This window comes from Branchiostoma belcheri, unplaced genomic scaffold (genome assembly GCF_001625305.1).
Source record: "Branchiostoma belcheri isolate BF01 breed outbred unplaced genomic scaffold, Haploidv18h27 scaffold7, whole genome shotgun sequence".
Taxonomy (NCBI): Eukaryota; Metazoa; Chordata; class Leptocardii; order Amphioxiformes; family Branchiostomatidae; genus Branchiostoma; species Branchiostoma belcheri.
Window position 1 is genome coordinate 6,068,132 of NW_017804353.1, and position 18,369 is coordinate 6,086,500.

The window sequence follows — 18,369 nt, forward strand, 5'->3', positions numbered from 1 at the left end:
TCTGGTTAAATATGATGCTGGTGGTTTGGAAAACTGTCAAGAAATGATGTGTTTGTGTGAAGTACCTGGTGCCACTTGGCATAAGAAGGGATGCAGAGAGTTACAGTCACGGTCATTCCACCTGTCTTGCAAGTAGTACTGGACGCAATTTTCCACCTTCCTGTTATTTGGTTCTCCCGGAAGCCATGAGCTGAAGTTCCCAAGTGCAGTACCATCGATCCACTCGAAGCTTCCTTCTTTGAATCGATCATGGAGACCAAACCAAAAGTTCATTTTGACGGAGTTCTTGAGAGAGATGAGGAAAGCGTCTGTAGCAGCGTCTCGGGGCATGGCAAGGGTTCCGCCGTCCAGCCGACAGTGCAGAATGGAGTCACCGTAGTTTGCCAGGGTGTTATACGCCTTGTAGCAAGTTTCACGGAACTTTGTGTAACCTTCAGGACAAGATGCTAGAAACCATGTTTGGTATCAATAATGATACATTCATGGCGATTGAATAGTTGATATTGAAAATAAGACACACAAATATGTCACGAAAGTTAACGTTCATGTGTTGGTAGTTACATGTTTAAAGTTGAATTTTGTTCCAACACAAAAAGTAAATGCTCAGTATACCGAGTAAGATCAGAGTGACTTGTCGAAAGGTGAGAATATTTACGTTTTGTGTTGTGTTGTGTTGTGTTGTGCTGTGTTGTGTTGGAACAAAATTTTAACTTCAAATATGTATCGCCTATGATCACCACAATAAAGCTAAAGGTATGAAAACATAAAAGCCATATACACAACTTAAAATAATTTAAGTATTCAAACGTTTGAGTTGTGTGGTGTATACAAAATGATCGTGTTACCTTTATTAAACTCGATTGGGGCTGAACTTTGAGGATGTTTCGGTGGTTCGACAACTTTTGGACACATCGAAGTTTCATTTTGGCCAGGAGGACCAATTGGCCCCATCAACCCTGGAGGTCCAGGTGGCCCAGGAGGCCCCATGGACCCCTTTTCTCCGGGAAGGCCTAAGGTCATGGCAGGTAAAACAGAGTCTTGAGGGCAACTTGCATGAAATCAAGACCGGTACATTTCAATCAAATAATATGAGCTTATACTACAAATGAATTGACATGTACCCTCATAGAATTCATACAATCGTCTCGTTATTAAAACTTACCACTTACCCTCAAGTTCTACAATACGTTGTTTAATTTTCGTGTTCTGTGCTCTAAGCTCAGCCATCTCATTAGAGAGTGTTGTCATTTTAACTACAGAAAGAAACAAGAAAATCACGATGATTTCTGAAGTGCTACCGTGAATATGATCATTTCCATCAAGAATAACAATTACCAACCTGCACAATATGGCAATAAAACAACGTCATACCACAACGATAAAAAGATCAGAATGGACAAGTAAGTGTTAAGAAACTGACCTGCAAAGTATGACTGTAGAATGACGATACCCACAACTAGGACAATGGTTAAGGCGGTCCACAGCTTTTTACACAGACCTCGGACAATGCTCCAGGCGGTCCTCAGCCGTTTGTTTAAACCGCCCTCCGACGTCTTGTCAGTTACTGCAGCGGAGGTCGCTTATTTACAAAACATATGGTATGTTTATACTTATTTATATATTTACATGTAATTAACGAGCATAGTATTCCCCAAAACATATGGTATATTTATAATTGTTTATTTATTTACATGTAAGTAACGAGCATAGTATTCCCCAAAAAAACATATGGTATATTTATAATTATTTATTTACGTAATTAACGAGCGTTATTATAGTAAATGGCTAAATGTCATTGTAAAAATAACAAAACAAGAATTCGTAGATCTCATACCTACATGAAATATATGAGTTTTTGTAAATGACATGTCCTCATTAAATATGCAAATGACCTCTACATTAACATAATATATGCATAGTGGTGTTTACCTTTAAGTAACTTGCACATGTCACAAGGTATAAAATTCCCATCATTCGCAAATAAGGAGTTTTCACATTAATTATGCAAATTATGTCATCATTTGCATAATTGGTATCTGTTAATGTGCCGCTTGCCACAGATTAAATAGACTACATGTATAGCAGTACTATTATGAAACACAGTAATTATGGAATTTTCTCATTGATTATGCAAATTAAATCCTCATTTGCATAAGTTGCATTTAATTATGTACAACTCTCTCTCAGCTACATACATACCAAAAATAATGAAAATATGTTGTTCCTATCTGGCTTTAAAAGTTTTTTACCAGAAACTAACCTGCAGTTCCAGAACAAGCCGCTAGGGGGATCAAACTTACACCACTTATTCCTGATAGGATAAGCTATCTGTCACATCAAGACCATAACATGTTCAGGGCAAAAGATACGAAAACCTGAAAGTTCTGCTGTAGTACGAAGGTCATCCACCAGGATGTCCATATTTGGCCTTTACCTTTGGCTTCCTAAGACTTACCAGCATACCAAATATCATCACAATCCATAAAGGCGTTCTGAAGTTATGCTGACTACAAATGTGCGGAAACTCACACATACATACACACACACATACACACACACACACACACATTTTTCATGGAGGTACTTACCCCCCCCCCCTTCGCTGCCATCCTATTGAATACGTATAATACCAAGCAAACATACACGTCAGGCACATAAACGCAGACTCACACACGTACACACACACACGCACACACAAACACGCCCAAACAATACCTGTTCTGGAGTTATACAAGGGGTTGGCGTTACTTGCAGCTGAGTTCGCAATTGAGCTCCACCAAACAGTCTGAGACTGTTGTATGGGCGTGATGCCTGGAGGAAAAATTACAGAATTCAAAATTCAGAAGTCAAAAGTAGAATAAGTTTGGCCTTGACAATACAAAGAAAGTCAGTGTGGAAAAAAAGACCACTAAAACGACAAAAGGGATTAGGTTTCAGTTTTAGTAGGGGAACGTACAGGTACAAGAATGACACATGACTGAAAGATACCCTGACACACTGCGACTGAAAATTTCAAAGGTGGTAAAAGAAGTCTATGAAAACTCACCAGTGTCGCCAGTCTGGTGCTGCTGCCGACCCGACATGATGCCACTAGTCAAATCTCCGTACAGCAGACAACACGCCCGACCTCAGGCTGGGAGCTTGTTGACTGGACCGCGAACTGGGACCGAAGTGATGTAAAGCTTTTCCTAAACAAAATTAAAACATATAAAATGAAAGAAAATGATATTAAGTACTTTTTGACGCCCTAGACAAATCATATATAAATACGTAATTGCTTTGGTAACTACAAGCTGAAAACAAGTAAATGAAAACAGACTTCAATGGGTATAGTTTTCTTTCTTATCGAGAAGACCTTTTACATTCTATTACATACATTTATACAGCTGGTTTTGGTAAAAAAAAAAACGTTATCACCGTTTACCTTTTCTTGGAGTGTAAGTTTTTATGTGTGTATCACACTGCTTCAACATGTGTGGTTATTGACAGCTGCTACTTTTCTTTGTTGTCTCCCTGTAAGTAAATAGCCCTACCCTACAAAGCTGTCTACCATCCAAAATTCGTGACCCTGCTGCCTTATCCAAAAAACCGGGGGTTCCGCTGCAGTACCACAACAAGCTAAAACAAACAACACTAAAAAGCATGACACGGTGGACGTCATAAACTGCCTGGCACAAATATTTATGGTTAAAAGGATGGTGTCAAAACACAAAAGCACTTCACTTGCACTGTTACTATGTAAATTCGTTTTACTACAATTAATATCATCCAAATTTATTTCACTTGCCCTGCTACTATGCAGAATTAGCATAATGCATATCCAAAGGGATAGAGGTGAAAGAGTGTCAAATCCTTTTCTATTATAGGGATTATACAATTCTAAATTCAAGACATAAACAAAGTTGAAATATGTGTTTTAAACATAAAATAAATACGTTTCTGCTTATAGTTAATAGTGGTTCAAAAAGGTACATGGTTTGTCTTTTCATGCATTGTTACTATGTACATTCATTTTACTTCCATTGTTGCAGATTGATTTTACCACCATTGTTACTTTGCAGGTTAAATTTTCTTTCATAATTACTATACAGATGAATTTTACTTTCATTGTTCCTATGTAGATTCATTTACTTCCATTGTTACTATGTAGATTAGATTCATTTTACTTCCATTTGTATTATACAGCTTCATTTTACTTCTATTGCTACTAAGCACATTCATTTTAATTCCATTTGTATCATGCAGATTAATTTTACTTCCATTGTTACTATGCAGATCCATATTACTTCAATTGTTACTATGCAAATTCCTTTTACTTCCATTGTTACTATACAGATTCCTTTTGCTTCCATTGTTACTATGCAGAATCATTTTACTTCCATTTTACTATGTACATCAATTTTACTTCCATTGTTCCAATGAAGATTCATTTTACTTCCACTGTTACTATCCAGATCCATTTCACTTCCATAGTTATGCAGATTCATTTTACTTCCATTGCTACTATGCAGATCAATTTTACTTCCATTGTTCTATACAGATTCATTTCACTGCCATTGCTACTATACAGATTCTTTTTACTGCCATTGTTACTATGCAGAATCACTTTACTTCCATTTTACTATGCACATCAATTTTACTAAATTGTTACTAGCATGCAGATTTATTTTACTTCTTTTTTAATATACACACAGATTCATTCGTTACTATGCAGATCAATTTTCCTTCCATTGTTACTTTTCAGATTTGTCATTGTTACTATGCAGATTCATTCCACTTCTATTGTTGCTATGCAGATTCATTTCACTTCCATATATTGTTACTATACAGATTCATTTTACTTCTTTTTTTACTATAAACACAGATTCATTCGTTACTATGCAGATTCACTTTCCTTGCATTGTCACTTTGTAGATTCATTTTCTTCATTGTTACTATGCAGATTTATTCCACCTCCATTGTTGCTATGCAGATTCATTTTACTTCCATTGTTACTATACACATCCATTTTACTTCTATTGTTACTATGCAGATATCACACAAACAAGCTGACTTAAATGGCCCAATGATTCACTTTGAGATCTTGTATTCTGACTTCTTGACCTTTACTGCTGTATAACACAGATGATGAGAGCTCGGTCTGTCGCTTATGGGCGTCCTGCAAAGGAATAGGCAAAGGTACCATCAATGTGTTTGTATTTCTATATGAGCCCTGGACGATTAGCCTTTTGTACTAACAACGAAATCAATAGAAATGATGTGTGAAAGGGTTTTAGTAATTAATGTATGAAGAATTGATCAGTGGTGAGTATATGAGCATGGTTAAGTTTAAATCTGGTGAACGTGATGCTGGTTGTTTGGAATACTGTCAAGAGATGGTAACAATGGAAGTGTGGAGTACCTGATGCCACTTGGCATATGAAGGGTTGCAGAGCGTTACATTTGCCGTCACTCCACATGTCGCCCCAGTATTGGACGCAATCTTCATTCCAGTAGTTATTTGGTTCTCCCGGACACCATGACCTGAAGCTCCCGAGTGCAGTACCATCCATCCACTCGAATCGTCCTTCTTTGTATCGATCATGAAGACCAATCCAGAAGTTCATTTTGCCGGCTCCAGGACGAAACCAGGCGTTCTTGAGAGAGATGAGGAAAGCGTCTGTAGCAGCGTCTCGGGGCATGGCAAGGGTGCCGCCATCCACGCGACAGTGCAGAACTGATTCCCCATAGTTTGCCAGGGTGTCATACACCTTGTAGCAGGTTTCACGGAACATAGTGTAACCTTCAGGACAAGATGCTAAAAACCATGTTGGGCATCAATAATGATACATTCATGGCGATTGAATAGTTGATAGTGACACACAAATTTGTGATGAAAGTTCGTGTGTTGGTAACTACATGTTTACAGTCAAAATTTTGCTCCAACACAAAAGGTAAATGTTCTCACCTAGAGCTTTCAACAAGTCTAGCTCTAGGTGAGAACATTTGTCTTTTGTATTGGAACAATATGACCACCTTGATAAAACTAAAGGTAAGAAAACAGCTAAGCCATACAGAACTTAATATTGATTTGATTATTTAAACGTGTTACCTTTCTTCGACTCGACTGATGCTGACGTCTGAGGATATTTTTGTGATCCGGCAACTTTTGCACAGATCGAGGTTCCATTTTGGCCAGGAGGACCAATTGGCCCCATCAACCCTGGAGGTCCAGGTGGCCCAGGAGGCCCGGCAGACACAGGGCCAGCCTTTTCTCCTAGATGGCCTAAGGTCATGGCAGGTAAAACAGAATCTTTAGGGCCACTAGCATGAAATTATTTCTGGTACCTTTTAATCACTTACATTGTTGATCAATGAAGATAATATGAGCTTATACTAAAGATAAATTAACACGTACGCTCCAATAACTATTCCCATGATATAGAATGCATACATTTGTTTTTTTTTATAAAACATACCACTTACCCTGAAGCTCTACCTGTGCTCTAAGCTCAGTCATCTCTTTAGATAGAGTCACCATTTTAACTACAGAAAGAAATAAGAAAATCACAATGATTTCTGCAATGGTACCGTGAATATGATCATTTTCATCAAGAATACCAATTATCAACCTGCACAATAGGGCAGTAAAAGAACGTCATACCACAGCGATCACAAGATGAGAATTAGTAACCGATTAGAAACTGACCTGCAAAGTATGACTGTAGAATGATGATAACCACAACTAGGACAATGGTTAGGGCGGTCCACAGCTTTTTAGTACACAGACCTCGGACAATACTCCAGGCAGTCCTCAGCCGTTTGCTTAGACCGCCCTCCGAAGTCTTGTCAGTTACTGCAGCGGAGGAAGCTTAGTTACAAAAACATATGGTATATTTATAATTATTCATTGATTTACATGTATTCAACGAGCATAATATTATAGTAAACGGCTAAATATGTCATTGTAAACATAACAATTTAAAACCCCCCCTTGCTGCCATCCTATTCAATATATACGTAAAATACCAAGCAAACATACACGTCAGGCGCATACACGCAGACTCACACACGTACACACACACACACACACACACGCCCAAACAATACCTGCTCTGGAGTTATACATAGTGTTAATGTTACTTGCAGCTGCGTTCGCAACTGAGCTCCACCAAACAGTCTGAGACTGCTGTATGGGCGAGATGCCTGGAGTAAAAATTACAGAATTCAAAATTCAGAAATCAAAAGTAGAATTAGTTTGGCCTTTACAATGTAAAGAAAGTCAGTGTGGAAAAAAAGACCACTAAAACGACAAAATGGATTAGGTTTCAGTTTTAGTAGGGGAACGTACAGGTACAAGAATGACACATGACTGAATGATACACTGAACACTGCGACTGAAAATTTCAAAGGTGGTAAAAGAAGTCAGTACAGCATGAAAACCCACCAGTGTTGCCAGTCTGGTGCTGCTGCCGACCCGACATGATGCCACTAGTCAAATCTCCGTACAGCAAACAAAAACGCCCGACCTCAGGCTGGGAGCTTGTTGACTGGACCGCGAACTGGGACCGAAGTGATGTAAAGCTTTTGCTGAACAAAACTATAACATGAAAGAAAATGATATTTTGTACTTTTCGCAGCGTAGACAAATCATATACGTATGTACATAATACATAAGTGTTTTGGTAACTACAAACTGAAACAAGTTAATGAAAAGAGACTTCAATGGTCGTAATTTTCTTACATATCGAGAAGTAATTTCATATTTTTAAGCTGATGTAAATAAATACGTAGTCCTTGTATAAAAACGTTGTCCCCGTTTACCCTTTCCTCGAGTGTAAATTTTCATGTTTGTGTGTTATACTGCTTCAACATGTATGGTTACTGGCAGCTGCTACTTTTCTTAATTGTCTCGACTGTCCCTGTATGTACTAAATAGCCCTACCCAATAAAGCCTGCCTACTGTCCAAAATTCGTGACCCTAGCTTGTCCAGAGATATCAAAACCGGTTGTTCCGCTGCAGTACCACAACAAGCCGCCAGGGGGATCTAATCGGTTCGATATCTCATCAAGAATACCCACCTTCTAAATATCACAACATGTCATATCATAAAAGCTCTCTTGAGTTCACACACACATACACCTACCCAGGACATGATCTTCTTGGCGAAGGTACTAAGCTTTTGTACTAATTTTGTAAGTAGATCTATCAGAGCATAGAGATGGCAGCATGACGTTTGTCTACCTGTAGACGTGTCTGTTTCGTCTGAGGCAATCATTGAAAGATAGCCCTTCTTTTCGAGACAGCTTCTTTTCTATGATGATTGAACGGTCAGTTACTAATTTCTATTTGGTCAAAAGACTTTCTTACATAATATCAGTTACGTCATGAGTTCAAGAATGTCAACGAGACATCAGGCAATTATTCCTTCTGATAAAAAGACTGGCTTCGCGGACTCGGTCGTTCATTCGATGGTTATAGTAACCGACCATGAATTATGACACTGTATACACCGAAGCGGGTCATTAACGCTATATTATATTATATTATATTATATTATATTATATTATATTATATTATATTATATTATATTATATTATATTATATTATATTATATTATATTATATTATATTATATTATATTATTACATAAGTCATTATCCACAAACGAATAATATCTAAGTATAAGACACGCCCATGCAGGTAAGCGAATTCAGTGCAGTGATCACGAACGCGACCAGCTTAGTACCGACCAGTGAAGCAGTGGTGAGTCTTTTTACTGTTTCTGAACACTCCTACACGATAGTTGACATTAATCTCCAACAAGATCTAAGGGCAGTGCCTTATAATAAGTACCTGTTAATGGTTATATTTAGGACTTTACAACTGAACCAATATTTAATGTAGAGGTGTTAAATGCATCAAAGCAAACTGATGACTGTCCTTGAAAAATGAGCAATAGCTAGAAAGGCAGCATTTGCTCTGGAGCAAATACAACATGATAATATTTCAGTTATACCCCTCCCCATAAAATGCCCTGCCGACATGCTGCTGGAGTAGTGCCTCATTGTAGTCGACACATGCGCACTAGCAGTTACACACGGGTCAACTGTAATGACATACGTCACGCCTGGCCGGTGTTGACCCAAATCCTTGAGCTGCCACATACGTGAGAGGTCAGGTGTTTAGGGCTGGGGATAGGGTAAGTGTTGGAATTAGAGTTAGGGTTAGGGTTACATGTAGCTTTGGGATCATTGTTCAGGACTAGGCTGAGACGTATACGATTGGGATTAGATTAGGTTTAGCTCTCCCACATCACGACTAAACCCCTCTCCCCCTTGTATCGCGTATTTTGGAAACCCCCAAGTAGTGTCGGGGTCATGTATTTGGCAGGATCACGTATGTGACTTGACACCGGACCACACCTGCCGATAGAGTCGTGTGTCCAGTTTCTTTAGGTAAGTCACCAAATCTTTTGGGAAGGCATTTTGGTTGCATCGCCAGTCTATTCATGTTTTCATTTGTAATTACACATAACTAACATGCATAGAACAGTGATTACGCTTTGGTAAAAGACGTTGGGAGTTCGAATCCCGGCTACAACAGGCACACTAGAAAGGCCTTTGGTAAACAAACACCATTCACCTCCACTACCATGATGTTTACATAGTAGCACCGCAGGTGCCGAAGTCGTATCTGTGTTACATGTCCTTACAATATGGCAATTTGTTGCAGTTCTGCCAGACAGACTACCGCTAAGAGTTACGTATCAACACCCAGTGTATGTAGGAATTTGCATGCTACAACTAATAAACTGGTAACCGTGACGTGTCTGTGTTGTAGGTGCTCTCAGGAGGTTACCCGAGACATGCGATGGCCTACCAGGCTAGAGTTACATACTGTTGATAAAAGATATTAACCAAAGGAAGGCATTTTCTTCTGAACACAGGGACTATTCCTGATGCCCTCTGTTTAAATGTGGAAGCTTGCAACACCTAGGCAATATATTTTTGTTAGCTGGCATCAACCGAGGGGGAGAAAAAATGGTTGAATGCACCAGTGAAAATCTGTACACATACTGGGAGCGCGCTGGTTGAATAGGGGGTAGTGCTAATAATATCAATGGCGACAGGCTCTATTGTGTAGAAGAATTTCAGTGCACAAAAGAAATACTGGCACGAAACTTCATCTGAGTTGGTATACATGTTGAGAATTAAACTGTTATCCGAAAATTGACTCACCGGAATTTTCGACCGAATCACTCGGTCTTCATCAGTACGAAAGAAATACTGGGTTTTTTTTTTGTTTATTCACATATATTTATTGAGTATTGGGCAAAAAGCAAAAGATGCTTATATAACACCTTCTACTCAAAAATATTCAACGAGTATAACACACATTGACAAAATACATGCATAATTACAAGGTGGATAAAACCAAATACAAACAAGAAGCCATAGGCGACAATTCTCCGTGAAGTGTCATATATTGCAACAAAAAGAAGTAGCCATTGGCGACAATTCTCTGTGAAGTGTGATAAATCGAACAAAAAAAATTTTTTAAACGCGCGTCGGCTCAGTCATCTTAAGACGCAACAACCAATCAGAGATGCGAAATGCCGACACGTGACGCGGGATTTGCATACAGTCTAAACAACGGGGAAAGGCGCGCGATGCCCGAAATATTTTTGCGTCAATATTCAGCGCCGTGCTTCAAGAGATTAATACCGGGAAACAATTTCTTTTCTTGTTTTGAACGCATAAACATGCATTTACGCTAATCTAGTATGATTCTGGGTTACTTTTTTTTTACCTGCCATGGCCAGATTATCTAAAGATGTGTGTATTGTGTGTACAATCTACAGAAAGAGAAATGTACATCAGGTCCGATCATCCGATTTTCACGTTTCGGTTTTTTGGACTCGGTTCATGAACGTATTTTGGTTTGGCTCCTGGAATGTGCGAATGTGCGAAAAAAATGACTCCCGGGACTGTCTACAGGGAACACTCGCATATTGCCCAACATTCGCGGTGTATCAGGACAGCGCGACTGGCCAAGCAACCAGTCGGCATTAGCGCAGCGGCAGTCCATGTAATTAGTAACAGTTGCACATCAATCCGGCCGAAAGCATGATTGTGTAACACAGGCTACTTCTTCATATACCGGCTCATACTACAAGACGCCTTTACAACTAGCAAATCATAAAATTACCCAATCTACTAGTATGTGCGGTTTACCAGCCCCAGACCACATCCGACCACGAGGCAGAACACATCCGACCACGAGGCAGAACACATTGATGGGTTGCTCAAAAATATTGTCCATGTTTACAAAGAGCTGCTCCACTAACACTATGGAGCGGCCCAACCCAAAAATATTGGCCATGTGTACAGTGAAGCGGCCAGCATGCTCGTTGCTAGGACGACCGGCCAGTTGCTACGTGACTAAATACACGCCGCCACTAGGTCGCCACGGCCGACCAGTTTGAAATCGATAGGAATACGTCATCGGTGTTTACATTTCGTAATGTTGACCTCTGACCACCCCACATTTCCGTCCCCATCAGCCTGACCGCCACTTACTAAGTACTACCGGTCACATAAACGGACGAAAACATATTTCAACGACATGGGGATGTTTCGAAAATAAGCATTTACTCAAATATCAAAACAGCTACGGTAAAAATAAAAAAACGTGCATCATCCCGGACATAATGCCACACCACATGCGAAATTACACAGAAATGCGACGTACGGAAGAATGCGTTTTGGCTGCGAACATCTTCCAAAAAACTTGTCATCTCTTAAGTACGGCCAAAAACATCTGGAACCACTTATCAAAACCACCCCGTATCTGCATGAAGTTCCACCCCCCACTGCTATTCCAAACAACGCGTTTTTCTGGACCATTCCAATTCGCCTCGTAATTGTAGGGGTGCATCTGCAATATTACATTGACCGCGAAAGCAGCGACGGCAAAAATACACATTCGTGCATCAACACGGGCATGCCCGCAGATGGCGTATAAAATTGTGTGCCGATTACACAAAGAGAACCCAGTGTTTTGACTGCGAACACGAAAAACCAGCCGTTCACAACACTCCGTCCGGAGGTCCTGACCTCCTTCACGGAGTAACAAGACAACTTGGTGATCTATCAATTGAATCTACCCGTACAGTAAATGAAGTTTTGAACTACATCAAAAACATTACAGTTTTGTAGGTGGGAAAGTGATGTGGACCCTCGAAGTAGTAAGGAACATAGGGAACTGTCACTGAGATTCTGTAGCTCTACTATGTTGGAGAGAGATAACAACAGAGTACTTGTTTGACTGGAATACAGTTTACAATGTAGAAAGTATAGTGTTCAGTTGTTTCAGTATGATAGCTAGTTGTGGTATAAATTGAGATGATAGCTAGTTGTGATATGAGTAAGGATGAAATAGTATTTAGCTAACCGACATATTTTGTACCACAATCATTCCTCAGTAAGACATCTTGAGCAGCATGATTCTCTGGACGTCGGTGGTTCTCGATGACTCTATTGTACACATCACCTCGGAGGTCGGTCAGCAGCTACATGCGTGATGAGAAAACGGACAATACCGTTTATCTTGTCCGGGCTGTGTGTCTGTGTACTGCTCTACGGGATACTGAGCAAGACTCTGAAAGCCAGGATGGTGCGTGTGCCATATAAGATCACCAATGGTGTCAAACTTGAAATGTTAGCGGTACAAAAAGTCACTCCTTCACTCAACGTGCAAGGTGGCAAGCAATCTGGACTAATGGGTGATGACATCTTGGCAGCGACATCAGAGAAAGTTTCGTCCAATCACACAGGAAACTCGGGGGAGGGAATGCCGTGTGCTTCTACATTGAGAGAAGAACTGCTGTGTGCTCTGAAGAAGAACGTGCCGTTTTCCACCATCAGAAGAAAACAGGCGTCCAAAGATGGAAACGCCGCCATGCTGCCGGAGGAGAGTCTGGAGAAGTTGGTGCACTTTAACTCGTGCGCAGTCGTCAGTAGTAGCCACGCACTGACGTTTCACGGGTACGGGAAGGAAATAGGTTAGTCGGAATGGACGTTCCTCTATTCTTCTTGCTGATTGGCTGTTGGGATTTGATTGGGTTAACTCAATTAACACCTGTACAAAGCTATGCCATATTGACAGTATGAACTACATTCAAATTTTTTATACTTATGTCAAGCTCTCCTGCTCCAGCATTGGAATGCGGGGCATAAACGCTTCTTTTTATCTTGAAAATCAACAGTTTGCATGATTATGCAATTAAAATTCCTAACCAATAATGTAGGGGATAGCTATCCAACTGTTGTCACTTCATACTATAGTTTCTAATTGAATATACTTTTCATTCTTTCAGACAGTCACGATGCCGTGTTAAGATTCAACTGTGCTCCGACTGACAAGTTTGAGAAGTTGGTCGGCAGCCGGACGGACATTCGCATGATCAACACACTCATTCCTCTGCGAAGCTGCCAGAAGGAATTCTGGAGCGAGAAAAGCGCCATGTTCACACACGCAACTTTGGTCGTTGGAAACATGGACGGAATTAACTTTGGACGTAGAGGCTCTTTGAACGTGAAACAGAATACTCGCCAGTCGTTTTCCAACTTGATCAAATACCGGAATACCTTTCCCAACAGAGCTAAGCCGTTTATACAGAGGCCGAGATTTGGGCAGGATATAATGGCGGAATTGGCTCGGTTCTGTAAAACAACAGGAATGTGCGACAGGACAAAACTGCGCCCAAGTTCAGGCATGCTTGGTGAGGATTTCTCAACCTTCGTGTCCATTGCCACGTGTACAAGTACCCTAGTCATCTTGCTGCTTTTCCCCCTAAAATGTTTCTGCCAATTATACATACATATACATTTCTGGCATCTTTGTACACTTTGCTGTCACAAAACTGTTCATTTGTTTACAGTGATAAGGCCAAAGGAAGTGATTTTTATGGATGACATCAGCGCGCGCATTAATTTTCGCCTGATTTTGAAAACAACAAAAAAACAAGAAATGTTTTTGCCCTCTGACAGTCAGTAGTCAACATGCCGAAAATGGGCAAAGATACCTGTTGTCATGCCGGAAGGTGGATGGCAGATAACTATGAAGAGAGAAGACAAAAAGTCTTGTTTTTCACTTTGATGCTGTGATATGTGATGCTGGCTGTGTATATGTGATGTTTTCACTGAATCAAAACCATTTGTACAATGATTGAGCCAAAATTTAAAATTTTTGGGAACATTAAGCTTGTTTTTTCGACACCCCTTGGTTTTTTTTTTCGTCCGCTCGCATTAGATTTGGAGGCTGCAGAGGATGTCATCCATAAAATTTACTTGCTGAGGCCTAATCATTAACATAAAATAAGTTTTTATATGCTGTATTACAGGTGTTGTGATGATGTTACACCTCTGCGACTGGGTCCGTGTCTACGAGCTCGTTCCCTCCGACAAGGACGACACCAAACTCATGTACTACTTCGACGAGAAGACGATGTGGACAACTCACCACGTACACTCGTACAGTCAAGAAAGGATTTACGTCAGGACTCTGTCGCTGACTCCCGAAGAAGACATAGAAGATACAGGCGTGGTGCTGTTGAAAGGGTTTACACAGACTCAATGTGGCTGATACAGATTCAGATTCAGATTTTATAGAGTATCGACTGGCATGTCACATTAAGTGCATAAAATATGTCGAATATTTACAACATGTACTCAATTATTACAATAGATAAGATAGCATAAAATCTCACATACATCTGCATAATTAGCGATAAAATACATAATAAAAACTTATCACATCAATGAGTACAGCTGAACATTCTGAAATCCTGATGGACAGTCTCAAAGAGCGCTGGACTCTGTTGTTACATGGGGGGGGGAGACTTTTCTCTCTCAGCGAACTCCAAGAAAACAAAGGACATGGTGATCAGTGCAAGGAGAAGGGAAAACGCTCCAAATCCCCCCCAGTTGACTGTAGACGGTCATCAGATCTAACTGCTTGGTGTTTTTGTATCAGATGATTTGACATGGGACGCTCACATTCAGTATATGTTGACGAGAACACGCCCGAGAATTCACTATCTACTACTAGTAGCTGTTGCTAAGAAGGCAGGACTGTCCTCAGATATACTTGTACAGATTTACCTTGTCAGTGCTTTGTCAGTGTTTATACGCCCTGTATTAGAGTATGCTAGCCCGGTTTGGGGAGGCCTGTCCAAACGCCGGATTATAACACGGATCAAACAAGACCATGTCATAAAATCACGAATAGCATCTGGCAATGTACTTTTCATCTGTGTTGGTAGTTACACGTGTAAAGTTAGAATTGACGCACGGTCAAAACACGGACTTGTGCGAATTATTTGGCGGCAATAATTGGTATAATCAGCAAATAGGAATTAAGTTTCAGCATGACTGAGCAGGTAAGAAACGACAAGAATTCATAATATCATATACGTATTAGTCACAACTTGCTGTTTTATGGTAGTTAAACAAGGGTAAACAGAGTTGATTTTTTCAAATTTAGATAGTATGAAAGAGAAACGATGTGTTTTTCCTGTTTGAAATATTTTGCAATGGACATTTTTGTAAAAGATTACTTTGTCACAAATAGTAATATAATACTTAACTGTACAATTGTATAATATAATACTAACTGTACAATTGAAATAACTTTGTATAGCAACACTATATTACAAATGAAATCATCATGTGTGGCAACATTGAAAGGGGGATTATTGTCTATAGTAACATTCATTCTGAAGTACTAAGAATATGTATAATAACAATGGAAGTAATGTTAATCTGCATAGAAACAATATAATTGAACAAAAATGAATCCGCATAGTAACAATGGAAATACAATAAATCTGCATAGTAACGATGGAAATAGAATGACACTGCATAGTAACAAAGGATGTAAAATGAATCTGTATGATAACAATGGAAGTAAAATGAATCTGCATAGCAACAATGGAAGTAAAATGAATCTGCATTGTACCAATGGAAGTAAAATGAATCTGCATTGTACCAATGGAAGTCACATGAATCTGCATTGTACCAATGTTCTTTCTAGTTCTTTATTTATTTATCCAGATTTGTCTCCTTCTGGCGCTTTTTAGAGTATTCCTAGGAGCATATCCCCACAATAAAATTTAACAAGGGTGGTGTTTAAAAAACACACCGGCGACGTATTTTAATAATAAAATTATTACCTTCGCCAAGAAGGTTATGTTTTCAGAGGCGTTCGTGTATGTGTGTGCGTGTCTGTGTGTCTGTAAACAAGATAACTTGACAAGGCCTTGATGGATTGTCTTGATATTTGGTAGGTGGGTAGGTCTTGATGAGACCTCAAAATGACTAGATTTGGGGCCCCCTAGCGGCTTGTTATGGTACTGCAGCTAAACTTCCGGTTTTCATATCTCATGATCTAAACATGTTAGGTGACGAAATTTAGATGGTAGGTAGCTCTTGTGCTGGGGAAGAAGTGACGTGAGTTTAGACCCCCTAGCGGCTTGCTCTGGAACTGCAGGGCTATATGTTTGAAAGTATTCAAAAGAGGATAACTCAAGAACCGGTTGATAGATAGTCGTTATTGTTGGTATGGAGGTAGCTTACGTGATGCTTGATATAATTATGTGATTTGCATAATCTATGGGGAAATTCTATAAATCAGCTGCATTCCATGATAGGACTATTGAAGCTCGTGAAATTGGTAATTGAGAACGAGAGAAACACAGGCAGATATTGATTATGTAAATGAAGACCTAATTTGCATAATTAATTTTATAATTATGTAATGATAAGTGCCTGGAATTTCATACTTGTGGTATTTGAAAGATAAGTGAAGGTGAACACTTATCTTTATCTTATGAAAACATAATGTATTCAAATTAGGACCTCATTTGCATAATTTATTAGGAAATGCTAGAATGGCATTGTTTGTTAATATAAGACTGTACATTGCGAATATGATAAATTGATATCCATGAAAATGAGAATGGAAATGAGCACCCTATTTGTTAAATCAGGGAGAATAATCTATAATTTGTCAGTCATAAAGATTAACATCATTTGGCGAAGGTATGAGATCGGGGACCTCTAGTTATATTATAGTATAAATTTGTAGCCCTTTTGATATTAATACCTTGTTTAAAAGGAATTTTTCTTATAACGGATTGTTGTTTTAGTACTACTAGTATGTCAAAATGTGTGTGCTTTTAACACCGTATTGTATGTAGGAAGTTGTATTGTTTGTTTTTGAGGATGCTAATATGATGCATGCATCAACGACTGATGAAATGTGTACCCTGAGCTGTAACTCACATTCGTATGGATTTGTTTGATTATTTAGGAAGTACGTGAGTAAGGTATAGTTATTAGAAAAGAATGGTATCTGACGCAAGTATTACCAAATAAGGATGAGCTTTATAATAGGTATTGCCATATATAATAGACACGCTATGTGTACACCCAGTGGGTCTCCACCATAAAGCAGACCGGGCGCTCGTCCAAGGTTCCCCAGATATCTGGTGTCTCCATATTCCATATCATGTCTGACTTTCCTCAGCGCCTTCAGAAATTCACGGAGGCGCTGAAGGGACTTGTGCAGAACTACCCCAAGGTCACAGTATGGGACCACAGACGTCTGTGGAGACGCAACCCAAATTGCAAACTACTTTGCGCCTGACGGCCTACACTTGTCCGATCTGGGAAACATCCAGTATTACAAAAGTGTCCGCGGGGCTTTAGACCGCCACATGCTCCTACACAGCGTCCTATTAAAGAACCCTATTGAATATGCGTGTGTGAGTCTTTTGTGCAATACATTATACAGCCGCATGATGGCTTCTGGCGCCTGGGTTCGTCACACAGACGATCCTGGGAAGGAGATCATGCTGGACGAGGCAGACTGTCCGGGGAACGAGTTAATTATTGACGGGCCAATGCCCAAACTCCCTCCGTGGCTAAGTTCCTTTTCGTGACTAACTCCCTTCTGAGGTAACGGTAACGAACAAGCGTCGAATTTAAACAGATTTTTCACTCGTCTGTTGTCGGAGTGTACGAACTAAAACAAACTTTGTGAGATTACGGACATCATCACAAAAACTTTGTCCATTCTTGTGGTTATTTTTAGGCACGTGCTCCCATGCATAACGCCGCAACCAGGATTTTTCAAACTAGTACGGAATTAGGGGTAGGTCGGAATTAAGGCACCCCCTCAGGATCTAAGTATTTATCTCTGTTTATCGAGAGATGCTGTTTTCCCTAGCGTCGCCAAAGAAAGGTACTTCGTATAGGTCCGTTTCAAATAGTGTATTACCACTGTGACAACATTTTATACCCCAAAATAGGAATCTTGCGTCTT

The 18,369-nt window shown here is 39.8% G+C and overlaps 1 protein-coding gene across 1 annotated transcript; it reads left to right on the forward strand.

The window, feature by feature from the left end:
* The first annotated feature begins 12,810 nt into the window (after nt 1-12,810).
* Nucleotides 12,811-14,677, forward strand: LOC109484440 (beta-galactoside alpha-2,6-sialyltransferase 2-like). Its single transcript, XM_019787689.1, has 3 exons — nt 12,811-13,045; nt 13,361-13,765; nt 14,387-14,677. Exons 1-3 carry the CDS (start codon nt 12,835-12,837, stop codon nt 14,626-14,628), a joined length of 858 nt encoding a protein of 285 aa, XP_019643248.1. The 5' UTR covers nt 12,811-12,834; the 3' UTR covers nt 14,629-14,677.
* The last annotated feature ends 3,692 nt before the right edge of the window (nt 14,678-18,369 follow it).

Coding starts and splice junctions, on each gene's coding strand:
- LOC109484440 (XM_019787689.1), top strand. CDS start 12,835: ATGCCGTGTGCTTCTACATTGAGAGAAGAACTGCTGTGTGCTCTGAAG. Junction 13,046..13,360: donor CGGGTACGGGAAGGAAATAG/GTTAGTCGGAAT, acceptor TCATTCTTTCAG/ACAGTCACGATGCCGTGTTA. Junction 13,766..14,386: donor CCCAAGTTCAGGCATGCTTG/GTGAGGATTTCT, acceptor GCTGTATTACAG/GTGTTGTGATGATGTTACAC.